At 32.1% G+C, this 24,216-nt stretch overlaps 1 protein-coding gene across 1 annotated transcript in view; it reads left to right on the top strand.

Moving 5' to 3' along the window:
- The first annotated feature begins 514 nt into the window (after positions 1–514).
- amon (prohormone processing protease amontillado) overlaps positions 515–24,216 on the top strand; it is a 210,908-nt gene continuing 187,206 nt past the window's right edge. The window contains exon 1 of the mRNA XM_072523666.1: positions 515–704. Within this exon, the coding sequence (XP_072379767.1) occupies positions 537–704 (168 nt within the window). The 5' untranslated portion in view covers positions 515–536. The remainder of the gene's footprint in view (positions 705–24,216) is intronic.

Below are 24,216 nucleotides of genomic sequence, written 5' to 3'. Positions count from 1 at the left end.
CTTTGGACGCTATATCTTCATAACAGTCGTTAAGGAGATATAAATTATACATTTCATGTTATTTTAAGTATTTTCTTTACTCTCCTATCTTTCAACTGGAAATCAATAAAACTCCAAAGAAAAATGGTTTGGTAGAAATTTGCATATTTCTCCGAAGATAGAACACAACACTAATACTAGTACAGATCAAAGGTAAGAAGGATATTAAATTTTGTTGAAAGAAATTTATCAATTTAAATTTGTGAATTTCGTTTACAGCTGTCTCCTTGTTTTAAATTTGTCATGTAAATTTTCTTGATTATTTTGTATAACCAAGAGCTGTAGGAATAACGATAAGTATTGTAATCTTGATGTATATCAAATTAAAATCTGAACCTACTAACACACAACTTTTAACGCGAATATTCATGAAAGCACAACGAAACCGGCCCTTCAAAATCGATGCCAATGACGTCAGAGTGCGCGGCTTTTAGACGCTGGCAACGCTTCGTAATGTGTCTCGTCGTCAGTTTCTATTCTCCATCTGATATCCGACGATGCCTCCAGCTTGGAGGCCCTTTTACCTCATTTTGATTTCGGTATGTGCCGCTAGTGCCACTGTCGACCTTTTCAGTAATTCTTTTCTCGTAAGATTCAAAAGGGACGTCCATCAGGAGGAGGCCCATGAAATCGCCCAACGACATGGGTTCGTTAACATGGGCCCGGTATGTATTTTCTAAACAGCTGTTTACATAAAATGATCATCATTGTATCAGCATTCGAAACAACTTATTGTATCGATATAGTACGTAACAATTAGCAAATTTGTAATTTGTAAAATTTATTGGTTATAGAATTTTACAGCCTAGTTGTAAATTTATATGATTTATGATATTTACAAACTACGATAAAAAATCATTGCTTAAAATTGTAAAAAAATGATATTTAATCAGGCTATAACTCATCTAAATTATTTTTTAATTTTTTAATGATTTATATATGAGCGATTATTTGTGTATGTGTTAAATTTATGTTACTCATATGTGACTTCATATTACGAGATTTGAATAAATATTAAATATGAGCATATGTTGGGATCATTTAAATTTATTGGATTTATGTTAAGTTTCCACTAAAAATAAACCCTTAACCGGCGGGATAAGTTAAAGAATATTTCACTTTTTTGAAATTTTAAACATGTTTCATTAGATATATTTTTTTAACTCTTCAAAAACGTGTGGTGGTACTGTATTCAAATTGGTACCACTTGGACTTGTCATATCACATTTAAATTTCCAATAACGTATAACTTAAAACATATTGATTACTATTAATATATTTCTTTAATAATCATCTATGTTACTATTTTAGTTCAATGCACTTCTTAAGTTTTATGATTCTAAATAATCACTATATTTTAATTTAAATTTTTTGCACATTGTTATTTTATATGTTTTTAATAACTCGAATACAAATTTTAAAGACACCCAATCTAAAGAAATTGCCTATTATGTTGCTTTATTGTCTTCTTTAATTTATTTAACAGGATTAGTTTAATTCTTCCTTTTTCTTGGTTTTAATTGAATTGTCATTAACAAGTAAAAAACAATATTTTAAAAGGAAATAAGCCCAAAATACTTATCGGCAAATGATAGAACAGTTTGAACTTAAATTTAGCTCGTTGGTGAATTTAAAAATAATATTTTGTAACGATAAGACTACCAAAGAGAATTGAAATACTATTATAAAAATAATACCTCAATCAACGATGGGGGCTTATCGTCTATGCTTCGCCTAGCTCAGTATCTCAAGTGCGAGTTCGTCTTAATCTAGGAATCAAACCATGAACCCTCAGCTAATAAAACAATTTTTAATTAATCATATTTATTAAAAATAGGAAACAATCAACCCTGCCAATGCTTTACAATGAATACAATATGGATGATACTTATGGCATCGATGGCATCAATGGGCTGCTTGTGTAACCTCCCAATTAGACGATTAAGTCCACCTGAGACCTGCAGTTATTCCATATGTGTGTGGCCTCCCAATTAAGTGGTTAGGTCCTCCAATAAAGGCACTTACGGACTCAAATACGGCCAATTAATACAGCCAATAGAACAGCCAATAAACCCAAGAGAATTTTGCAGACCATAAAAATGAAGCTTATAATAATTCCTACCTTCCTTTATAAATTTTAATTATAAACAAAAAATAATCCCACCATTAAAGATGATTGACAGAAAGTAGGAAGTTACTGCAATGAAGTTAGCAATGATATAGGACGTATGTCTATGATGGAATTAGCTTTTCTGTCAACATAGAACAGAATATTTAGTCTACCGGGCAGAGAGAGAAAATTCAAATATTTATTCTACCTGAAAAAAAGAGACAGAAAAGAAAGACAGAAGGCACTAACTACTTTTTGAAGAAAAAATAGTACAAACGAAGATGGAGGTAAAGGAATTATTAAATTAATAAAGAAATTAAAATATAATAATTATTTAAATATAAATTAATAAAGGTGTAACGTTTATAACGTTACAATTTTAACTTGTTTTTGCGCTTAAAAATGGTAATTTTGAGCTTTTTCAGTTTTAAATTTTTTAACTCAAAAACATTCAAGTTTACAGAAAAATTGGGAATTTTAGAATGATCCAAAAAATTAAAAAAAAATTGTTCGGGCTCAAAAATTTGTGGATTTGTTGTTACAATTTGTTACAATTTATTTAAAAAAATTTAAACAACTTTTCGCCTGGGCAACCTACCTCTGGAACCTTATTTTGGGGAATCTCCTGAAAGTGATTATGGAAAAAAATCTCAGGGGAATATTTTTCTGAACCAACCCAAGCATTTTGACTTGTCTAATTGGATGAAACAATCGTCTTGTATATTTTTTATCTTCGTACAAGTATTTCAACGCATTTTCTATAACATCCCACAAAACCTCATGCATTTGAAGAATAAAAATTATTCCATCTAATGTTTTTGCCTTTTTGCCCCAAAATATTTTCATATCAGGGGTTTTTACAGAGCACCGTAAAATTTCATCGTTTTTGATCTGAAATCAGACTGGCCAAATTTTGTGGTATGATCAGACCAGTTGTTCTTTGAGTAAATACAATCAAACTGTGAGTAAATATAATTAACATTTGTTTTTGTTGTTTTTCCTGATCTGATATTTTCTGATATGTCCTTAACTTTAAATATCCATCAATTTGCCTCCAAATTAAACTCCCATATTCCGGTATGATAACATATTTAAACACACATGCTGGCACTGAAACGTTTAATTTTTTATGTGTTTAAAACATTTTTATTTCCATGATGCATTTGCCGCGGATATTAAGATAAAGTCCCAATCCCAAAAAATTTAATTTAAAATCATCTAAACGTCTGCTTGCTTATTCCCTTCACTAACCGACTTTTTTTGCTGCTGAATACATTTTCCAATTACAAATTTTTAACTCGCCGACAAATTGTTCGTAACAAACTCGGAAAATTAGTTACTCCCTTTGCAATTTTCGCAATTGTACACGAATTCCGTCTGAAAATAAGTTCATCTTCCTGCGTTGAAACATAGGATTGACCAATTCCTAAACATCTGGAAAAAGTTAATTTTTCATTCAATTTTTCAATCAACGGTGAGTTAGAACAACTCACCGTTGATTAATGCAAAATACCATCGATTTGTTGATATTTAAACTTTAACCGATTTGACTTTTCTATTAGTCATACTTTGGTATGATTATATATATATATATATATATATATATATATATATATATATATATATATATATATATATATATATATATATATATATATATATATGTTCGGAAAGATTTTCGCGGTTAGTACAATTAAACCTAGAGCTAAGATTAATACTATTATAAAAATTAATATTAAACTCACCAGTCTTCCGGGTTGAACCGCGTTGATATCCATTGGGCCACGCTTTCGGTTCAACCCGGAAAACTGTTGAGTTTAATATTAATTTTTGTAACTGTTCACGTTTGGAAACCATAAGTGAGAACAGGGAGTACGCATTGATTGTATACTTTGGTCTTAAGATGCTGTGGATATCTTTAGTTTTTAAGAATGTAGCTTAGTTTGCCAAATGCCGCTTATGCCAGTCTAACTCGTCTTTTATCTCTGCCGTTTGATTTTCTCTGTTATCTTTTATAGTTTGACCCAGATATATATATATATATATATATATATATATATATATATATATACATATATATATATATATATATATATATATATATATATATATATATATATATATATATATATAATCCTGAACTTGTTCTATTTCATCCTGTCCGATCCTCATTGTAATGTCTTCATCTGTATTTGTTATGATTTTGGTCTTGCTGTAATTCATATTAAGGCCTATCTTTCTAGCTTCTACGTCCAGTTGTTTCATCATTTCAAATAATTCTTCTTTTTTATCATCAGCGTACCTTAGATGGTTCAAGCGTTGTCCACAAATGTTTATACCCTTTTCTTCCCATTCTAATCTTTTAAAAATATCTTAGAGCCTGATTAAAAAGTTTCGGTGATATTGTGTCACCCTGTCTTACGCCTCTATTTATTTGTATTGATTTTGTTCCTTCATATACTTTAATTGTTGTTATGGCTTTCTTATATATATTGGCTATTAGCTTCGTATATCTGTGGTCAATTCTTGTTAATCAAAGAACTTTTCACTGCCCAATGTTCGACACTGTCGAAAGCCTTTTCGAAATCTATGAACGCTTTATATAGAGGAATTTGGTATTTATTTGCTCGTTCTATAAGTATTTTCATACTTAGTAAATGGTCACTTGTGCTGAATCCCTTTCTAAAACCAGCTTGTTCTTTCGACTGGTATCAGTCGAATTTTGTCGTCAATCTATTGGTTAAAATTTTTGTTAGGAATTTAGTTAGGAGTTAGAAGTTAACGATATATCATTAAAGATGTAACAGTTCTTAACAGATTCACAACAGATAGCGATCACAAAATGGTCAGAGCAAAAATTAGTATTGACGGTAACTATGAAATGAAATGAAAAATAATTAGAAACTGGGATATAGTAGGTAAGAACAAACTAGGGCAATATAAAGCGACATACAAAGACCTAATAACAGAACAACTTACCCAAAAATTAGACAGTGATGATAAAGATATAGACGAAATAGACAACAGACTTACAGCAACGATGATTACATCAGGAAAAGAAATAGCAAAAAAGGATCTAAAAAAGAACAACTATATATCAACAGAAACAAAGAAGCTTATATGGATAAAAGAAGGAAGCTGAACCAAGAAGGCAAAAGGAAATCTATAGAATATGTAGAAATCAATAAAACAATAAGCAGAATGATAAAACAAAATAAGAGAAAAGAACAAGAAATAAAAATAGAAGAAGTAATACAGAACAATAAAAATATGAAATGCATAAGACCGAAATTAGGTAAGTGTGAAATAAACAAAATAAAAGATGTAAACAGAGTAGAAATAAACATTAAAGACGACATTTTAATATATATAATCCACCATTTCTCCTCAGAATTATATAAAACAAAAAAAGGACCACCAGAAGAAATTAAAAACTAACTTAAGGCTAAAATAAAAAATGTCAACTCAGAGCTACAGCCAGAAATATAAAAATCAGAAATAAAGAAGGCATTGAAAGAAATGAAAAACAACAAATCGCCTGGAAAAGATGGAATAACTGCAGAGATGTTAAAATATGGTGGAAAAGTGGTAATTAATACTCTACATTCCCTTTTTAACAAGATAATAAAAGAAAAAAGAATCCCAAACAACTGGAAGGAATCCGTAACCATTATCCCACACAAGAAAGGGGATAAAGCAGATATAAAAAAACTATCGTCCCATAACACTCCTTAATGTAATGTTTAATTTACTATTATTTATTAATTTATTTAATTTTAAGTAATCGATTTAAGAATCGATAAAAGGTAGGAAATCTAAAAAAATATTAAATATCAGCTGATAAAAACTGTATAAAGAATTAAAATATAATTCAGTTCTGTAAGATTAAATAATAATAGATTTGACTTAAGTTACTAATTGCAGTTCTCTTATTAAGAGCATTAGGATGTTTAAGTATGTAACACATTTCAAGAAACTGTCTTTTAGTGAAATTTCCTTCATTGGAACGAATTTAAATCTCTTTATAATTCATGTTATGTTTAGTAGCGGAACGTGCTTTATGTTGATGACATATTTGGTCCAGGATATGCGAAGAATGCGTCGATATCCCCACATATCGAATGGTGCTGGTTTTTCATGAGCATCTCTGTTAACGTCCAGGCCTCTGCACCATATACTAAGATCGAGAAAATGTAGCTTTTAACTACATAGTTCTAGTTTAATACGAAAAACCTATCTTTTCAATTCAAGGTAACCACAATTAAATGCAAAAGTTAGAATTGCGACCTATTAACAACAAGGAAAGATTTATTGAATAGACAGGTGGAATACTTTAATCAGGCACTTAATATAGAGAACGAAGAAGAAAACCTGGAAGACGAAAGAGATGGGGTAAGGGGAACAGACGAGATGGAAAAGTAACTACCAACGATTCTTGAAGTTAAAGATGCAGTTAAAAAACTAGCCAGAAACAAATCACCCGGAATAGATAATCTTCCAGCTGAACTAGAAGAAGGTGGCAACGATACTATAATGGCATCACATCAACTCATAAAAGAAATATGGATACAGAAATCCCTCCCCAATAATTGGAATATTAAAATACTTTGCATGATACACAAAAAAAGGATATAATCTTTGAATGTTCTAACCAAAGAGGAATTACGCTTCTAAATGCAGCACTTTGCACACTACTATGTCACGTATGGCACCATATGCAGAATGGATAGTAGGAAAATACCAGTCTGGTTTCAGAGTTGATAAATCGTTAATTCATCAGATTGCATCCCTGAGACAAATTTTAGAAAAAACACTGGAATATGTCATAGATACTCATCAAATATTTATAAACTACAAAGTAGCCTATTCTGTGAATAGAAGAGAAATGTTCAAAGCAATAAAAGAGCTAGGAATACCAAATCAGTTCGTAAATTTAACAAAACTAATATGGGACCTGCAAACGTGAAGCGCGTTTAATGTGAAATATAATATAAATGGGTTTCGGATAAAACAAAAAAAAACCTTACAATTGTCAGATCATTCTAATGACTTAATTGCCTAAAAAAGTCAAAATACCGGCACCAAACTTAAATAAATAATATGAAAGGATGGTAGAAAGGACCTCAATATAAAAAATGCCTTTTTTTAAGAATAATGTCTAAGGCCTTTCAAGAAAGCGGCGCTGGTATTCAATACTGGATTAAAACTTTCCGTATTATACGAAAGCAGAATGAGGGATTTAACATCATTACATTATTTAAATGTGCCGGCTTTTTTCAACACCGTTTCTACTAAAACAATAGCATAGCTTTATTTTATCGGTACGACAGTTTTATTTTCTTGATTAAATTTACGATACTCAAGGAAAATATTAAATAATGAGTTAGATTTCCGATCTCTAAAACATTGAGCATATGGTGAAAGTAAAAGAATCAATTTAAATTTGATAAATTGAATTGGACATATTAAGATAAAAAAAGTATACAGTATGTAAAAGCCAAATGGAATAAATTCATTATTTAGGTTACTGTACATATTTATAAAAATCCCGAAACACGTCAAATTTAAATTATAACTTGACATTCTTTAACGTAAAAATGCAACCCCTACCTTCAACCCCATTAGAATGACAGGTACAACCCCCAATTTTTAAAATAGGAAGTATAGGCTTGTGATATATCGTTTGAAAGGTCTTTTCATTCTACATTCAAAAATGTTGTCGCTTTCAAGTTTATTAAGATTAATTAAGATAAAATAAATTAAAATCATGTGGTTGCCGAAATTCGCTAAAATATACTCAAAACTTTTTTCCCGTTTAGGTCTTGATAATGGGAAAGTGAACAAAAACCATAGCAATGTGGTTTTTAGATGGTAACCATTAAAAAACTTTAAAGAATTTCCGTGGCAACGTTATTTTAACACGCATTAGTAAATTGTTTTATTTAAGTTGTCAGTATTTTAATTTAAGTAAAAAGTTCGTTCAATTCAATTCTGAAAAATGGTTAGATTAACGAAAATGCATAAAATAACAATTTTACAAATGATTGGTTACGGAGATAACACCCGAACACAACAGGAAGTAACTCGCCTATTTCATCAGAAATTTACTAATTTACCGCCTATATCCCAAGGGACAATAAGTAAAATAGAGAAGCAGTTTCGCAAGTTTGGTCATGTAAGGCAGATAAAAAAAGCAGCTGCCAATGCACTGAGTGATAAACTCAAATTAGATGTGTTGCTTCAGTTTCAGGAAAATCCACATACATCGAGTAGACAGGTATCCACTACATTCAATGCTAGCCATGCATCGATAGTAAACATTTTAAAAGAAAATAAATTGCATCCCTATGAGATGATACCTACTCAGGAGCTAATGGAAGACGATTTTGATAGGAGAACATTTTTTTGTGAGCAAATGATGGACATGTTGGATAACAATATTATCCAATTAGAAGACGTTATGTTTTCTGATGAGTGTACTTTTTCACTTAACGGTCATGCTAATCGGCAAAATTGCCGCTACTGGGCCACGGAAAATCCTCACTGGATGAGAGAAGAACATTGCGTAAAGTTAGGGATTTATGTAATTTATGGAATACAGGTATTATAGTTCAAGTAAAATTATTTAGGTATTTGAAATTATATTGTATTGTTTGAATAAGTTGCGTAAAATTGGGGATTTACGTAATTTATTGAATACAGGAATTATAGTTCAAGTAAAATTATTTAGGTATTTGAAATTATATTTTATTGTTTGAATAAATTGCGTCAAACTCAATACCCCCAAAAGGTTAATGTTTGGGCAGGGATTGTAGGAAACAATATCATTGGTCCCTTTTTCATTGAGGGCAACTTGAATGGCAACAATTATTTGGCACTACTTCAAAATGATGTCATTCCAACGTTGGCAAATTTATATCCTGATCCAGGAAACCCTCAAGTTCCAGCGAATACGATATGGTTTCAGCAGGATGGAGCACCACCACATTACCAACTTAATGTCCGGCAGTACCTCGATACAATATTTCCCAATCGGTGGATAGGGAAGCGAGGATCGATTGAATGGCCAGCGCGATCACCTGATCTTACATTATTAGATTTCTTTTTATGGGGATATGTGAAGAGCCATATGTACAAAACTAAACCTTCTGATTTAAATGAATTAAAAGAACGAATAACGCTTGCGATTAGGTCGATCACGCCTGTTATGTTAAATAATGTTAGAAGACAGTTTTATTTGAGATTAGGATGTTGCCAAGACGTTCGCGGTGAACATTTTGAACATCTACTTCACTAACATTCATGGTTCTTTTTCGTGTTCTACATTTAATTACGTTTTGTATTACATTTTAGTTTTTGATTGTATTGTAGCGAATTTCGGTAACCACATGATTTTAATTTATTTTATCCTAATTAATATTAATAAACTTGAAACATTTTTTTAATACATTTTTAACTAAAGAATGAAAAGACCTTTCAAACGATATATCACAAGCCTATACTTCCTATTTTAAAAATTGGGGGTTGTACCTGTCATTCTAAGGGGGTTAAAGTTAGGGGTTGCATTTTCACGTTAAAGAATATCAAGTTATAATTTAAATTTGACGTGTTTCGGGATTTTTTATAAATATGTACAGTAACCTAAATAATGAATTTATTCCATTTCCAATTCCACAAACCTGTAATTATGAAATTCTCATGCCAAAATGAATACGTATGATGATTCTCCAGTGGTGATATGAATTTATTGAACATTTACCTTTTCATAGTACTCATTCATCATCATCATCCAGCCTTCATTTATTACGCCCACTGATATAGGCCTTCCTTAAACTTCTCCAGTCTTTTTGATTGTGTGCTCTTTGTTGCCAATTTTTGGTGATACGCCGGATGTCATCAGCCCAACGTGTAGGTGATCTTCCTCTACTACCTTTGTCTGCTGTTGGTCTCCAATTTGTAAATTTCTCGTCCATAGTGAGTCGTGCATTCTCGGTACATGGCCTGCCCAGTTATATTTCAGTTCCGCTATGCGTTCCACAACATCAACACTACTCGTCCTTCTTCGCAGATCTTCATTTCTTAATCGGTGCCGAAACGTCACTCCCAGTATACACCGTTCCATTCGTCTCTAAGCCACTCTCAATTTCGAGGCCGTAGTCTTGGTTAGAAACATAATTTCTGCCCCATAGGTCATGACTGGTAACAGACATTGGTCAAAATACTTTTCTTTTGAGGCTTATTGGTATGTTGGCCCTAAGTGTGTCTCGCAGTATTCCAAAGGCTCCCCACGTTAAAGTAGTTCGTCTTTGGATTTCGCATGTTTGGTTATCCCTGCTTTCCTGCTAATTTCTATTTCATGACCTAAATACGTATATTTCTTCACCAGTTCTACCACTTTGTCTTGAATAGTTAAATGGTTAGTGGGGACCATATTTGTCATAAACTTAGTTATGGTCAAGTTCATTCTGAGACCCTCCTTCGAACTTGCAAAGTCCAATTCATTTAACATATCTGTGGCTTCTCCAAAATTATCTGTGATAAGGACAATGTCATCTGCGAAACGGAGATGATAGTTTTTCGCCATCTATCGTTACTCTTCTTTTGGAGATAATGTCTAATGTCTTTAAGATGGTCCCAATTGACCATCTTAAAAACATTAAAGACAAATGCCGTCATGAATAATTTCAGTGACAATGTAGCTCCTTGTATTATCCCACGTTTTATTTTTATTGGTCGGGTTTTATCGTGTATCTTAACAGTCAAGTGGCATTTTTCTAAATATTGTAAATAAGTTCACTATACCTATGGTTAATCCTGCTGTCATTAATTACTTCTACAAGGCTGTCTATTTCGATCGTGTCGAACGCTTAATGAAAATCTATAAAAGAGAAGACAAGAGGTTTGTTGTAGTCTATAGATTTTTCAATGAGTGTCTTTACTATATAGAGGTGATCATTAGTACCATAATTTGAACGGAATCTTGCCTGCTCTCTCGGTTTGTAGAAATCTAATTTTTTTTCATACTACTACCTGTCTTATGTATATGCTATTGAGTAATGAAAGGTAATACGCAGCAATAAACATGAAAGTTTCAATAAAAGAAGCGTAAAAAATAATGTGTAACAGACAGAAAACTGAAAATAACAAAAATAAAACATGAAGGTAAAATAACCCTTCTTCTTTTTCAGGTTCCTTCTCCTATCGGAGGTTGGAAATCATCATCGCTATTTTAATTTTATTGGCCGCGCTTCTAAATAATTCTAATGAGCTGCAACCGAACCACTCTCTCAAATTTCTTAGCCAGGATATTTTGCGTCATCCTGGGTTTCTCTTCCCTTGTATCTTCCCTTGCATAATTAACCTAAGTAATACATACTTCTCGCCCCTCATTATATGACCCAGATATTGAATCTTTCTAATTTTAACAGTTTTTATGACTTCACATTCTTTCTTCATTCTTTGTAACACCTCTATATTTTTTATTTTTCCAGTCCACGATATTCTGTCGATTCTCCTGTAGCACCATATCTCAAAGGAGTTTAATTTTTTGATTTCAGACTGTTTTATTGTCCACGCTTCCATGACGTATAGTAAAGTAGAAAAAAGGTAACGTAAAAACACGTTCTGAACGTGTTTCTTGCCATTTCTATTCTAGATCTGATTTCCTTTTTTTTATCTTCATCTTCGGTTAGCCACGTTCCTAAATATTTATATGTTGTTACTCTTTCGATCGTTGTATTATTGATGATCAGGTTATCTACATTTTGTGGTTTTTTTGAGAATATCTTTGATTTCGTTTTCTTGAGATTCATTTGCAGTACGTACCTTTCACATGCATTGTATACAAGTTGGATTATGTACTGTAGATCTTCCATGTCACTTGCAAATAAGACCGTATCGTCCGCATATCTAATATTATTAATGCTATTTCCGTTGACCAAAATACCTTCCACAATATCCAATAAAGCTGCTTGAAATATCACTTCACTGTAGACGTTGAATAAGAGTGGTAAAAGTATGCACCCTCGTCGAATTCCTCTAAGTATACTTACTTCCTCTGTTAGTTCTCCTTCGATTCTTATTCTTGCTTTCTCATTTTGATAGAGATTCAATATAATTTGTAGATCTCTACTATCTATGCTTTTGGTCTAAAGAATAGTTAAAAACTTTTCATGTTGAACTCTGTCAAAAGCTTTTTTAAAATCTATGAAGCAAGCATATATGTCCTGATTCATATCCAGACATTGTTGTGTCAGAACATTGACTCCGAATAATGCTTCTATAGTTCCTAGACCCTTTCTAAAACCCATCTGTGAATCACTTATTTCTTGTTCTAATTTCATGTGGATTCTGTTATGTATAATTTTAAGGAAGGTTTTCAATATGTGGCTTATTAATGCAATTGTCCGATAGTCATTGCAATCTTTAGCATTTGTGATTTTTGGAATTTTTGGTTACAAAAGTTGAGAGAAGCCATTCTTTGGGTATGTGTCCCGTCTTGTATATGGAGTTAAAAAGGTCTACCAGGACATTAATATTATCTTCATCAATTATCTTCAATAGTTCAATTGGTATATTATCGGGTCCTCGAGCTTTTCTATCTTTTGTGTGTTTTATGGCATAAATAACTTCTCTTTCATTATTTCTGGTCCCGTGATTTCTCCGCAACTTCTAATTGTTCTACTTTTTGGTCATCAAATAGGTAATCAATGTATTCTTTCCATCTACGTAATTTGTCTTGCGTTTCAGTTATAGTGGTACTATCTGCATTTGTTAATATCCCGATTGGTTTGTTACGATTTCCTGAAATCATTTCTTTAACCTTCTTATGGGTGTTGAAAGTGTCATACCTTGCCTCACATTCCTCAATTTCTTGACATTTAATGGACATCCATGTTTCCTTAGTTGTTTTATTTTCTGTTTTATTTGTTTATTAATTTCTTGATATTTAATTTTATTTTTGTTTTTATGTATTCTTCTTTCGTCCATCTTTTCGAGAATTTCCTGTGTCATCCATTCTTGTTTGGCAGCTTTTGTAAATGTTAATGTTTTCCGTCCCACAGTCTCTATTGTGTTCTTTATATTCTTCCATTTTGTTTCAATATCTGTATTGTTCTTATTTTGTTGTTTTATTTCTTGGATACTCCGATTTATTTTATTTCGAGTTTCTTGTTATGTATTTGGTTCTCTTAGTTTATCAATGTATATTTGTGGTCTAGATCTTTTCATTAATAATTTTTTCAATCTTACATTCATATTTGCTACTACTGGGTTGTGGTCCGAGTTTACATCTGCTCCAGGGTAAGTCTTCACTACTGTAATAGAGTTCTTGTACCTGTGCCTTATCAAGATGCAATCTATCTGATTTCTTATAATTCTATCTTTGTTGTCTCCAGGAGCTTTCCACGTGTAGAGCCGGCGATTTGGTAATTTAAACATTGTATTCATAATTACCAGTTCTTCTGGTAACCCAAAAAATAAAATAACCCAAATATAAATAAAATAACTTGAATGGTTTGTTTGAAACAAAAATTTATTACAAAATTGTAACTGACTTTTTTTTGTATTTTGAAAAGAACTTTCAATTTAGATGCGATAACAACTTTTGATTGGAGTTTGAAATGTAAAACAAAGAAATTTTGTAAATTTTAGTTTATTCTCAATTAAATTGGCAATGAGAAAACTGGTACAAGAAAATATTAAAAGTTCCATATTATTTTTTTATGTTGCTCCTTTAACTTTTTATCTACAGCTTAAGTGAAATCTTAGCGTTACGCTAACTCGCTGATTTGGCCAAATCTAAAATGACCGAAGTTGATCCGTTCTAATTTTGGATTCCCTAATTTGTAATAGAGAAGTTGACGATAATTGCTTCGGGTTTATGGAGTTTGATTAGGGCTGTTGGGATAATTGCAATAATTTATTTGAAATCTCCCACATAATAATCCATGCGTGGTATTACACTTCGACACTGGATCTAATATTTCAAATTCATGTGATTGTACATTAGGCTTCTATGTTAATTAATATAAATTAATTATTTTTCGAGAGCAACAAAAAGATCTTTTCGTCGCATTTATAAACTACAAAAAGGCTTTCGACAAAGTTAAACATAACATTTTCATGAAATGTCTAAAGAGAAAAGGACTCTACAAAAATGATATTCCCATAGTCAGAACTCTTTATTGGAAAGAACAGGCTATGTTAACATTAGATGGAAATAGCATTGATGCACAAAAGATAAAAAAAGGAGTGAGACAAGGCTGTCTGTACTTCTACCGTTACTCTTTAATATATAATTCAAAGAGTTATTTATACAAGCATTTGAAAACTATACAAAAAAGATTAAGATAAATGGTGAAAATACGAATAACATTCGTTATGACGACAATACATTCAATATCACTGAAAGTGAGAAAGTCCTGCAGACGCTACTAAACACAATTTGTGATACTGAAAAACAGTTCGAATTAACAACAAACTTAAAGCAAACAAAAACCATGGTTATCAGTAAGAGGGCTAAAGACATAACAAGGATCCAGATAAAAAAATGAAGATACTGAACAAGAGGACAAAATTAAATACTCTACAAAATAGAAGTCTGGAATCAAAGGTTAAATCTGCAAATCCAATATCTGATGGTAAAATGTTATATCCACTCTATTCTTCTTAATGGTGTCGAACCTTGGACTGTTACTGTTGACCTAATGAGAAAGCTGGAAGCTTTTGAAATGTGTATTTTGCTCTTTTTGCCGTAAATTTGGCAACACAACGATGCAGAGGCATGAAATGTAAAAATATATGCATGCTTTATTGCTTTTCAAAAAGCATTTGACTGCGCTTTTCATCAAAATATGATCGAAATTCTAAAAACACTGCAATTCACGAACAAGACTTGCGAATTATTTTGAAACTATATTGGCACCAAACGGCAACAATTTAAATAGAGCAAACTACATCCGAATATATACGAATCCGAAGGAGAGTGTGACAAGGTTGCGTCTTATTACCGTTATTATTTAATCTGTATTTGGAATCTATATTCAGAGAAGCATTAGGCGAGGTCCAAGATTGAATCGAGATTAAATCGAGATAGACAACATCAGGTACGCTGATGATACCATCTTAATAGCAAGCAATTCACTAGAACTACAAAATATAATAAATGCGATAGTTCGTCATAGCGAAATGTTCGATTTACATCTAAACGTTTTCAAAACTAAAATTCTAGTATTTTTAAAGATAAAAACAAACGTACATTTGTATGCCAAGGGACAAATAATAGAACAGATAACTTCCAAAATATTTGGGAGCAAATATCAAAAGCCAGTGTAACCCAAAAAACAATCCTATCAAGAATCGAACAAACGAGGAAACCACTCATGAACATAAAAACATTTTTTACAAGATCAGACCTTAGTCTAGAGCTCAGAATTTGAATAATCAGATGTTACGTTTTCTCTGTTTTGTTGTATGGTTGTGAAAGTTGGACTATGAACTCTGAAACAGCAAAAAGAATAGATGCCTTTGAAATGTTATAATAATAAATACAGACGAATGCTGAGATTTCCATGGGTACAAAAGGGTACCAACGGTGAGGTATTTTGGCGCATGAGTAAACAAAAAGAGTTACTCAGCATAATTAAAGAGAGGAAAATACAATACTTGGGTCATGTGTTGAGAGGTGAAAGATATGAATTACTCCAAATCATATTGGAAGGTAAAGTGCAGGGCAGAAGATCAGTTAGAAGACGCCAGAACTCGTGGCTGAAACAGCTGAGGAGATAGTTTGACCGCGCGTCCACAGAAATCTTTCGTGCAGCAGTTTCCAAAGCTACAATTGCCATTTGGATCGCCAACCTTCGAAAAGCGACAGCGCAATATTTAGAAGAAGAAGGTCCTCGAAAACGGCTACCACAGAGGATAACGTGAAAAAAATCGACGATCTTGTATTGGAAGACCGCCAATTGAAGGTGCGCGAGATAGTTGAGACACCAGGCATCTGAAAAGAATACGTGGGTCATATCCTGAATGAAATTTTGGGCATGAAAAATCTGTCGGCGCATTTGCTCACTCCGGACAATAAGCGTAAGACCACTTCATAGCAGTGTTTGATGTTGTTTAAGCGCAATCCAAAGGAGTTTCTGCATTGTTTTTCGTGAGTGTCGACAAAACATGGGTCCACTGGTACCCACCAAAGACCAAGGAACAGTCAAAACAGTAGACTTTACCCTACGATCGTGCTCCGAAGGTAAAGGTTGTTCTATCGACCGGAAATCTGAAGGCCGCCGTTTTCGTGGATTCACAAGATTTAATCTACTTCGAATACCTGTAGAAGGACAAAACGGTCACAGGGCTCTACTATCACGAAGTATTGGACCGATTCGATGCCGAATTTTAGAAAAAAAGCGGCTAATTTTTCGAAGAAAAAGTGCTCTTCTACTATGACAATGCACCATCTCACACCTAGCCGTCGCCATGGCTAAATTGTTGCTCGTCGGGCAGAAATTTAAGTCGAATAAGGTTTCCCAGACGGGTTAAAGAAGTTGAAAAAAATGAGTTAAGTGTATCGAGCTAAAAGGACTATATTGAGAAATATCGCCACTTTTGCAAAATTTTCGTTTTTCATTTTAAGTACTTATCGAACATATCAACAAATGTTTTTAAAGTGAGTAATGCAATAAAACTAGATTATTTCGAAAATAATATTATTATATTGTATTACGTATTACAGAATAAAATGGACACTAGCTGTTTTCAAAAATCTCGAAAAAACAGATCGGATTCAACTTTTTATCACAGTTTACTTTCAATACAACACATTATATGCCAAAATTTCGTTAAGATTTCGTGTGTTTCACATTGTTTTGCATTTTCAAGGCCAGTCAATGTGTTCTAAATTATCTATAAATATTTAAAATTTCCGTATGTAATTAAATAATATGCTGTGTATAAAAATATGATCCATAAACTCACAACTATTCGTTTATCAGAAATTAACTTTACAGAAGAATTTAAAATATAAAACAAATACGACACCATCTGGAAAATTATATTAATAAAAAACATTGAAAGACGTTTATCCAGTAGCAAATAAAGAAAAAACAAAATATTGGTTAGAGTAATGCTAAAATAAAAATTTAAAATCGTAATGAAAACAAAATATAAAGAATAATTCAAGATAAAGAATTGTTTATATACTGTTTCGAAAAACTAACCATCAAAACTAATCACGTGAAATTTCAAAGTTTTCTTATTTTAGTTTTGTTGAATTGTCCTGCATAGAAATTAAATATATTTGTTAAAATATAAGTTTATTCAATATAAGTTTATCCACTAACGTTTATCCATTCGTTTTTTAAATGTTTGTCATTTTTCGGGCTGAAAAGAAGGTTTTTATTAAGATCTATAATAGTCTAATTTCACTATTTGGGAGAGTGAGTCATCGTTTGAAGGCGTAGAAGTGGGGAAAGACGTATGAAAATCCAGTGGCGTACACTCACTTTTATTTCAACGTTCATTATATTATATTGTTTAAATATTATTGTTCAAAATAGGCCACAATATATTTATCTGCAGGTTTTTACTGAAGTTTACATCTCTATATCCAAAGACCGTTTTCAAAGATATAAATTTTAGTTATATTTATTTTATTTGTTTATTATTATATATTTATATATTCTTATATTATTTTCTTTTTTTTAACTTTAAAAACGGTCTCTGTAATAAAGATCGAAACGTCAGTAAAATAAACATGTAAATATATGTATTGTGGCTTATTTCCAACATTCTCCCTAAAAATACAGAATGCCACAAGCAAAAAGCCACAGAAAAATAAATATTGCTATCATTTGTATATTTGAAAACGATGTCTTTATATAGAGATCGAAAAATCAGTAAATTAAACCTATAAATAAATATTTTGTGGCTTATTCCATACAGTCTCCTAAAAATACAGAATGCCACAAACAAAAAGCTATAAAAAACAAGTAATTTTGCAGAAAGCTTACTGATGCCACCAGGCTGTCGCGGAAGTTACGCTAAAACGTCTTTTGACGTGACCCGTCCTTAAAGAGTTACACAATGAAATTATTTTAAAACAAATTTTAAGACAGTTTCCACACCACCCGAGAGGTATGTCTTGTGGCGCGTCACTTTTTTTTAAATGGGTGTTCGCCAAGAGCCATATTGTCCCATTAAATAAAATAAACAAAACACTTAAACAGTATAAAACAAAACAAAATAAAATCCTATAAAACAAAATAAAATTCTATAAAAACAAAATAAAAATAATTTTGGATGTAACAAAACATTGTACTATTCTATTTAAACACAAACACTATACACACTTACTATGTTCTTCTCGTTTTTTTGTTTTTGGTTTTTTTATGCTGTTGTTCCTACTAAACTATTAGAAAATATTATTCGCTGTCTAAATCTGAAGATGCAGTGCTGCTATCGCTGTCATTATCTTCGCCTGGTGTAATTATAATTGAGTCTAGTAAAACTTTGACATGAGTGTCAAGTTCCCACATACGATATTCTTCTTTATATTATGTGGCCTATACATTTAGCCCATTTCTCTGGAGTTACATGGAGGATTGCTTGAATCAAAAGTTCCTTAACTTCGTTTAATTTGAGCGTTTTGTTATTGCGTGCTACTTTTCCTTTCACTTGCGCCCAGATAAGTTCAATGGGATTAAGTTCGCAATGATAAGGTGCTAGACGTAGAACTTTGACACCATAATCTTTTGCAGTTTCATCCACAACATATTTAAGATATTTACTTTTCCTTAACCGTGCAATGTCAAGTAGTTGAGTTTTGAGCATTGATTCTTCGTATGCAATCCCCTTTTCTGTAAGCCATTCTTGAATTCTCCCTTTCCGCCATGCCGTCGTCGGTAATTGTTCTAGTCTGCGGCTATGATATGGCGCATTGTCCATAACAACCACAGACCCAGATTCCAATTTTGGTAAGATTCTCTTAAACCAGCGCTCAAATACTTCGGAAGTCATTTCTTTATGATAATCACCTGTTTTTTTCGACTCAAATTGAAGCAAACCATCATCAAGGAACCCTGTATCACTTGCTATATGGGTGATGATTAAACGCCGTCCCTTTCCTGATGGAGCTTTTAATCCTGTAGACCAGCCTTCTATAAATGCTTCGCGTTTACTTTTGACATTTAAATCTTGCCAAACTTTTCCAACTGTATGACCTTCGTTAATCCAGGTTTCATCCAAATAATATATTTTGCGTCCAGTGCTGCGAATTTTTCGTATTTCTTCGTATGTAAGAATACAGGTTTTGTATGACCATAATTACTACTTGTGAACAAGAATTGGCTACACTGTACGACAACTTCTGGTCAAGTCTACTATAGACAAGCACAAATAAATATACTACTTTATATATTCTGTAATTTCTTATGAGGAAACGCAAATTGCAATCGAGAAAACAGGCAGTTTTCGAGGGCCGCTGTGTACATTTAAATTTGAGGATATTCGGCGTTTAAACTATGAAATCACTCTTCTAAATTGAGGGTTTCTACTTTAGATAAATCGAATATTTTCTTATAAAATAATGCTTGTTAAATTGATTGTATTTCTTTTGGGTGAAAGTATTATTGGCTGCTTTTTCGGACAAAAAAAGTGTTTTTAATAACAAAGAATAATTTAATTTAAGATCAAGTAGCGCAAGCTGTTGCTCTGCGTAATGATTTCACCTGATACCGGACGCAGAATATTGAGCAAACAAAATTTACAGATGAGTCTCGTGTTACGAGATATTTACCTGATTGAAAATATTCTCCCCTAGAAAAAAGACAGAAAAGAATTGCAGGAAATGTTATTAGACTTAAATACAAAATCAAAAGAAATATAAAAATAAATCTAGCAAAAACTAAATATCTAACAAAAGAATCTCTAGATATAACTGAGGATACAACTCTGGGCAATTATAATATAGGGGTGAGGGGGGAGGAACGCACCAAACTTAAGGTGTGTGTAATATACGTAAAACTAATTAAAAATAAATTATTTATTATAATTTAATATAATTGAGTTATATTAATAAGTTATATAATTGAGTCTTCTACAACGGAAAATGTAAGCTCAATATTTTTAATACACTCTACAGGTTTTTCAATAGCCTAACATTATCATAACAGTTGTGTTCTTTGTTTGGCCTTTGCACTCATGTCAAAAAGGGATAAAATATTTGGGTGTTTATGCATATCTAACTTTCAACCCTATTTTTTGTGGTTATCAATTTCCATCCAAACATACGGGTATATGTTTGCAAATGTTAACTTGGTTTTAGACGATTCAAAAATTAGGATAGTTAAAAATAATATAGACGGTTTAGGTTTGATTTCGTTACAGCGTACCACCATTCGCTGATATGCAAATTTCTGCCTCTTGGCTTTATCAGAGCGAACTCTAGAGCTACTCTTTTAAGGAAGGGATTTCTGTCATGCCAGTGCAGTTTGCTTCGTCTGCTTATTTTGCAACGTTAGAAAACACAGATTAAGGCTAAATTCTGAATTCGATTTCCGATTTATATTCTCATTAGGATAGTTAAGTTGCCGTATTTTACTTTCTGGTTATCGGGAGTGGGTTAGCTCTTTTGACCGTTAAAGGAAAAAACACTGTTTGGTTTTGGATGTTTTAACAGTTTGTTTGTCATGGCGGTCGTATATTACCCTGCGTAATTTGCGTAATTATTTTAAACATGTCACTGCGATCGTATACTACCGAATAATCATGCCGTCAAATCAAGTTTTCTTTGTCGACAGATCATTTTTTCTATGCCGACGCGAAGTTAAAATTTACGATGAATCCAATTTATGAGTTTTTAAATAGCCACCATAAATTTTTTTTACAGTATCTATAATAATAAGTAAAGAAAAGATAATACGCCTATGTCGTTTTTATTTATTAATTGTATGAAAGTGTTATAAAATTATATACAAAATTTAAAATTGCTCAAAATTCAACAAAAAGGAAATTAAAAATTAAATTAAAATCATATATTATTCTCCAGTCTTGAATATACAACAAGACATCTTTAATATCGACTCTAGATTAAAGTAATTTAAACAAAAATGGAGTTGATTTGTTTATGGCGGGGGGGCGAACGTGGCTTCTCCTCTGAGATAAGGACAATGTCATCGGAGAAATGGAGATGGTTAAGTGTTTTGCCGTCTATTATTACTCCTCTGTGGTCCCAATTGACCATCTTAAAGGCATACTCTAATGCCGTTATGAATAATTTCGGTGACAATGTATCTCCTTGGCTTATCGTGTTTTATCGTGTATCTTAACAGTCAAAATGGCATTTTTGTAAATATTGTAAATAAGTTCACTATACCTATGGTCAATCCTGCTGTCATTCATTGCTTCTATAAGGCTGTCTATTTCGATCGTGTCGAACGCTTTATGAAAATCTATAAAAGTGAGGACAAGAGGTTTGTTGTATTCTACAGATTTTTCAATGAGCGTCTTTACTGAATAGAGGTGATCATTGGTACCATAATTTGATCGGAATCCTGCCTGCTCTCTTGGTTAGTAGAAATCTAATTTTTTTTCAATCTTGATATCACTAAGCTATAGAAGAGCTTGTATATGTGGTTCAACAGGCTAATAGGTCTATAATTTTCTAGGTCCGTTCTATCTCCTTTTTTATATTGTTCCATGCTTTGGCCCCCTCTCTTTGCTGCAAACATAGATTAAACAGTTTCCTTAATTGATTTAATAGCATATCTCCTTCATTTACGATAGCTTTTATTACAATTCCATCCTCTCCTGGGGCTTTGTTATTTTTCATTTTTCTTAACGCTTGTCGAATCTCATCTACCTTTATTTCTGGCATTAGTTCGGAACCTTGATTCATGATCTTCTTTGAAATGGCTGTTTGTATTCCTGTTTGATCTTCTCGTCTACTTCCATATAATTCTCCGTAAAACTCTTCAACGACCTGTATTTACTCGTCTCTACGTGATATTATTTCATTTTGCTTGTTTTTTGATTTATGAATGAATTTCGCATTGTCCATTCGTTAGCTTTCTACGTAGAACTTTTGGGCTGTTATTTTCCTGTATAGTACGTATAATATTATCGGTTTTAAATTTCCTTAAATCTCTCCTGACTGCCTTCGAAACAGTTTTATTGATTTGTCTTAGTGTGTAGATATCTGCATTCTTATCGCTTCTCATTTGTCTTCTTCGATCTAGCAGCGTTTTAGTATATGGACTCGTTTTACTATCTGGTTTTCTTTTAAGACAGTGTACTCGGTGACTTTCTTGTAAGTCATTTATGATGCAATTATTCAAGTCGTTAAGATCGTTCTCAGAGGTTTAGTGCAGTAATTATTAGCTTATTATTGATATGTGCCTGATATTGGTTGATATCTAAGGGGGGTGTCCACATACCATGAGCTTATTTTTATTCACTATGTTTTTTTCTCTTTTTGTGTTAATTTTTTTTTCGCTCGTATTATTTTGTGGTCACTTCTTGTGATGAACTTGTTGAGTACTGTTACATCTTTAACATGGGCCGACGACATCAGGCGTATCACCAAAAATTGGCATACAAAGAGCACAAAATCGCAAAGAATGAAGGAGTTTAAAGGAGGCATATGTCCAGCAGTGAACGTGATAAATGAAGGCTGGATGATGATGAATGATGATGGAGTTATTTTTCACTCTACACAAAAAACGACTAATTTTTTAAATGATTTTTGGAAATTTCTGCCCGTATTTTTTCGGCATTATACCACTTACAATATTTTTGGTATTTCGATATTTTCGTTATAGTCGGCCAATGGTGTTACAAAGTTTATTCTATACACAGCGAACATTTACTAATACTGTATTAAAAGACAATTATATGGACAATTTTCTATACCATTTAAGTGTCCCTCCCGAAAAAGAACAGTAACTAGCCATTTGATCTGTAAATCAATGAATGAGTTCATCCTTTATTCATCCTTTATAGTCAACCAATTCTTTTGCTTGATTTATTGTACCATTGTATCAGTGAATCCTTGAATATTTAATATTTCAGTAGAATAGAATTTTTTGGGTCAAAATAAGAATGTCACATTTATTATGTCATTTAAAATCCAAATAACTGTTTTATTTTTCAATCCATACTTCTAAACTTCTTCTACGCCCATCTTCTTTTTCTTTTCTAATTACTACTTTGTTGTTTCCGAGCATATTACTTTTAAATGAATATAATACATGTTTAGGTAAGTCCACCACAGTATTTATAAGCGCCGAAGTATTAACATTATCCATTTAGTGTCCAGCATAAATCTGTTAATTGCCAGTGCAGCTATTATCATATAATTTATTTAATTTAACATCGTATTTGTTGATTTCTACGGAATATACAACTTTACGATCAAATGAACTTAAAAAGAAATAACTGACGCTTATTAATTAAACGCGAAAACTGACGACCAGGAATATATATATATATATATATATATATATATATATATATATATATATATATATATATATATATATATATATATATATATATCTGTAAATCAATGAATGAGTTCATCTTTTATAGTCAACTAATTCTTCTGCTTTTTTATTGTACCATTGTACCAGTGAATTCTTGGGTGGTAAAGGGACAAAAAGACGTTGTGGAATAAATTTTCCGTAGTTGTTTCAAAAAAAAGATCCGGAGCAGAAGTATAGTGACTCAATCTTCTGGAGTAATTGGAAAAGCCAGAGAAGGAAAAACCATTATTGATGCTTGGCAATTGTTTTTTCCCGACCCCGTCATCAGCGAAATAGTTGAACATACAAACAAATATATTCTAAAGCTTCGGACAATTTACAGTAGAGAAAGAGGTGCCACCAGTACAAACATTGAAGAAATTAAAGCACTTATTGGTCTTTTATATTTTGGTGGAGTCTTGCGGTCATCACACCTACATTTGAGAGATCTGTAGGCACACGACGGAACCGGCGTAGAGATTTTTCGTCTTACAATCGGAATTAATCAATTTCAATTTTTGTTGCGAGCGCTTGGCTTTGACGATCTTG

Source organism: Diabrotica undecimpunctata, chromosome 2 (genome assembly GCF_040954645.1).
Source record: "Diabrotica undecimpunctata isolate CICGRU chromosome 2, icDiaUnde3, whole genome shotgun sequence".
Classification (NCBI taxonomy): domain Eukaryota; kingdom Metazoa; phylum Arthropoda; class Insecta; order Coleoptera; family Chrysomelidae; genus Diabrotica; species Diabrotica undecimpunctata.
This window is presented reverse-complemented; position numbering and strand designations above follow the sequence as displayed.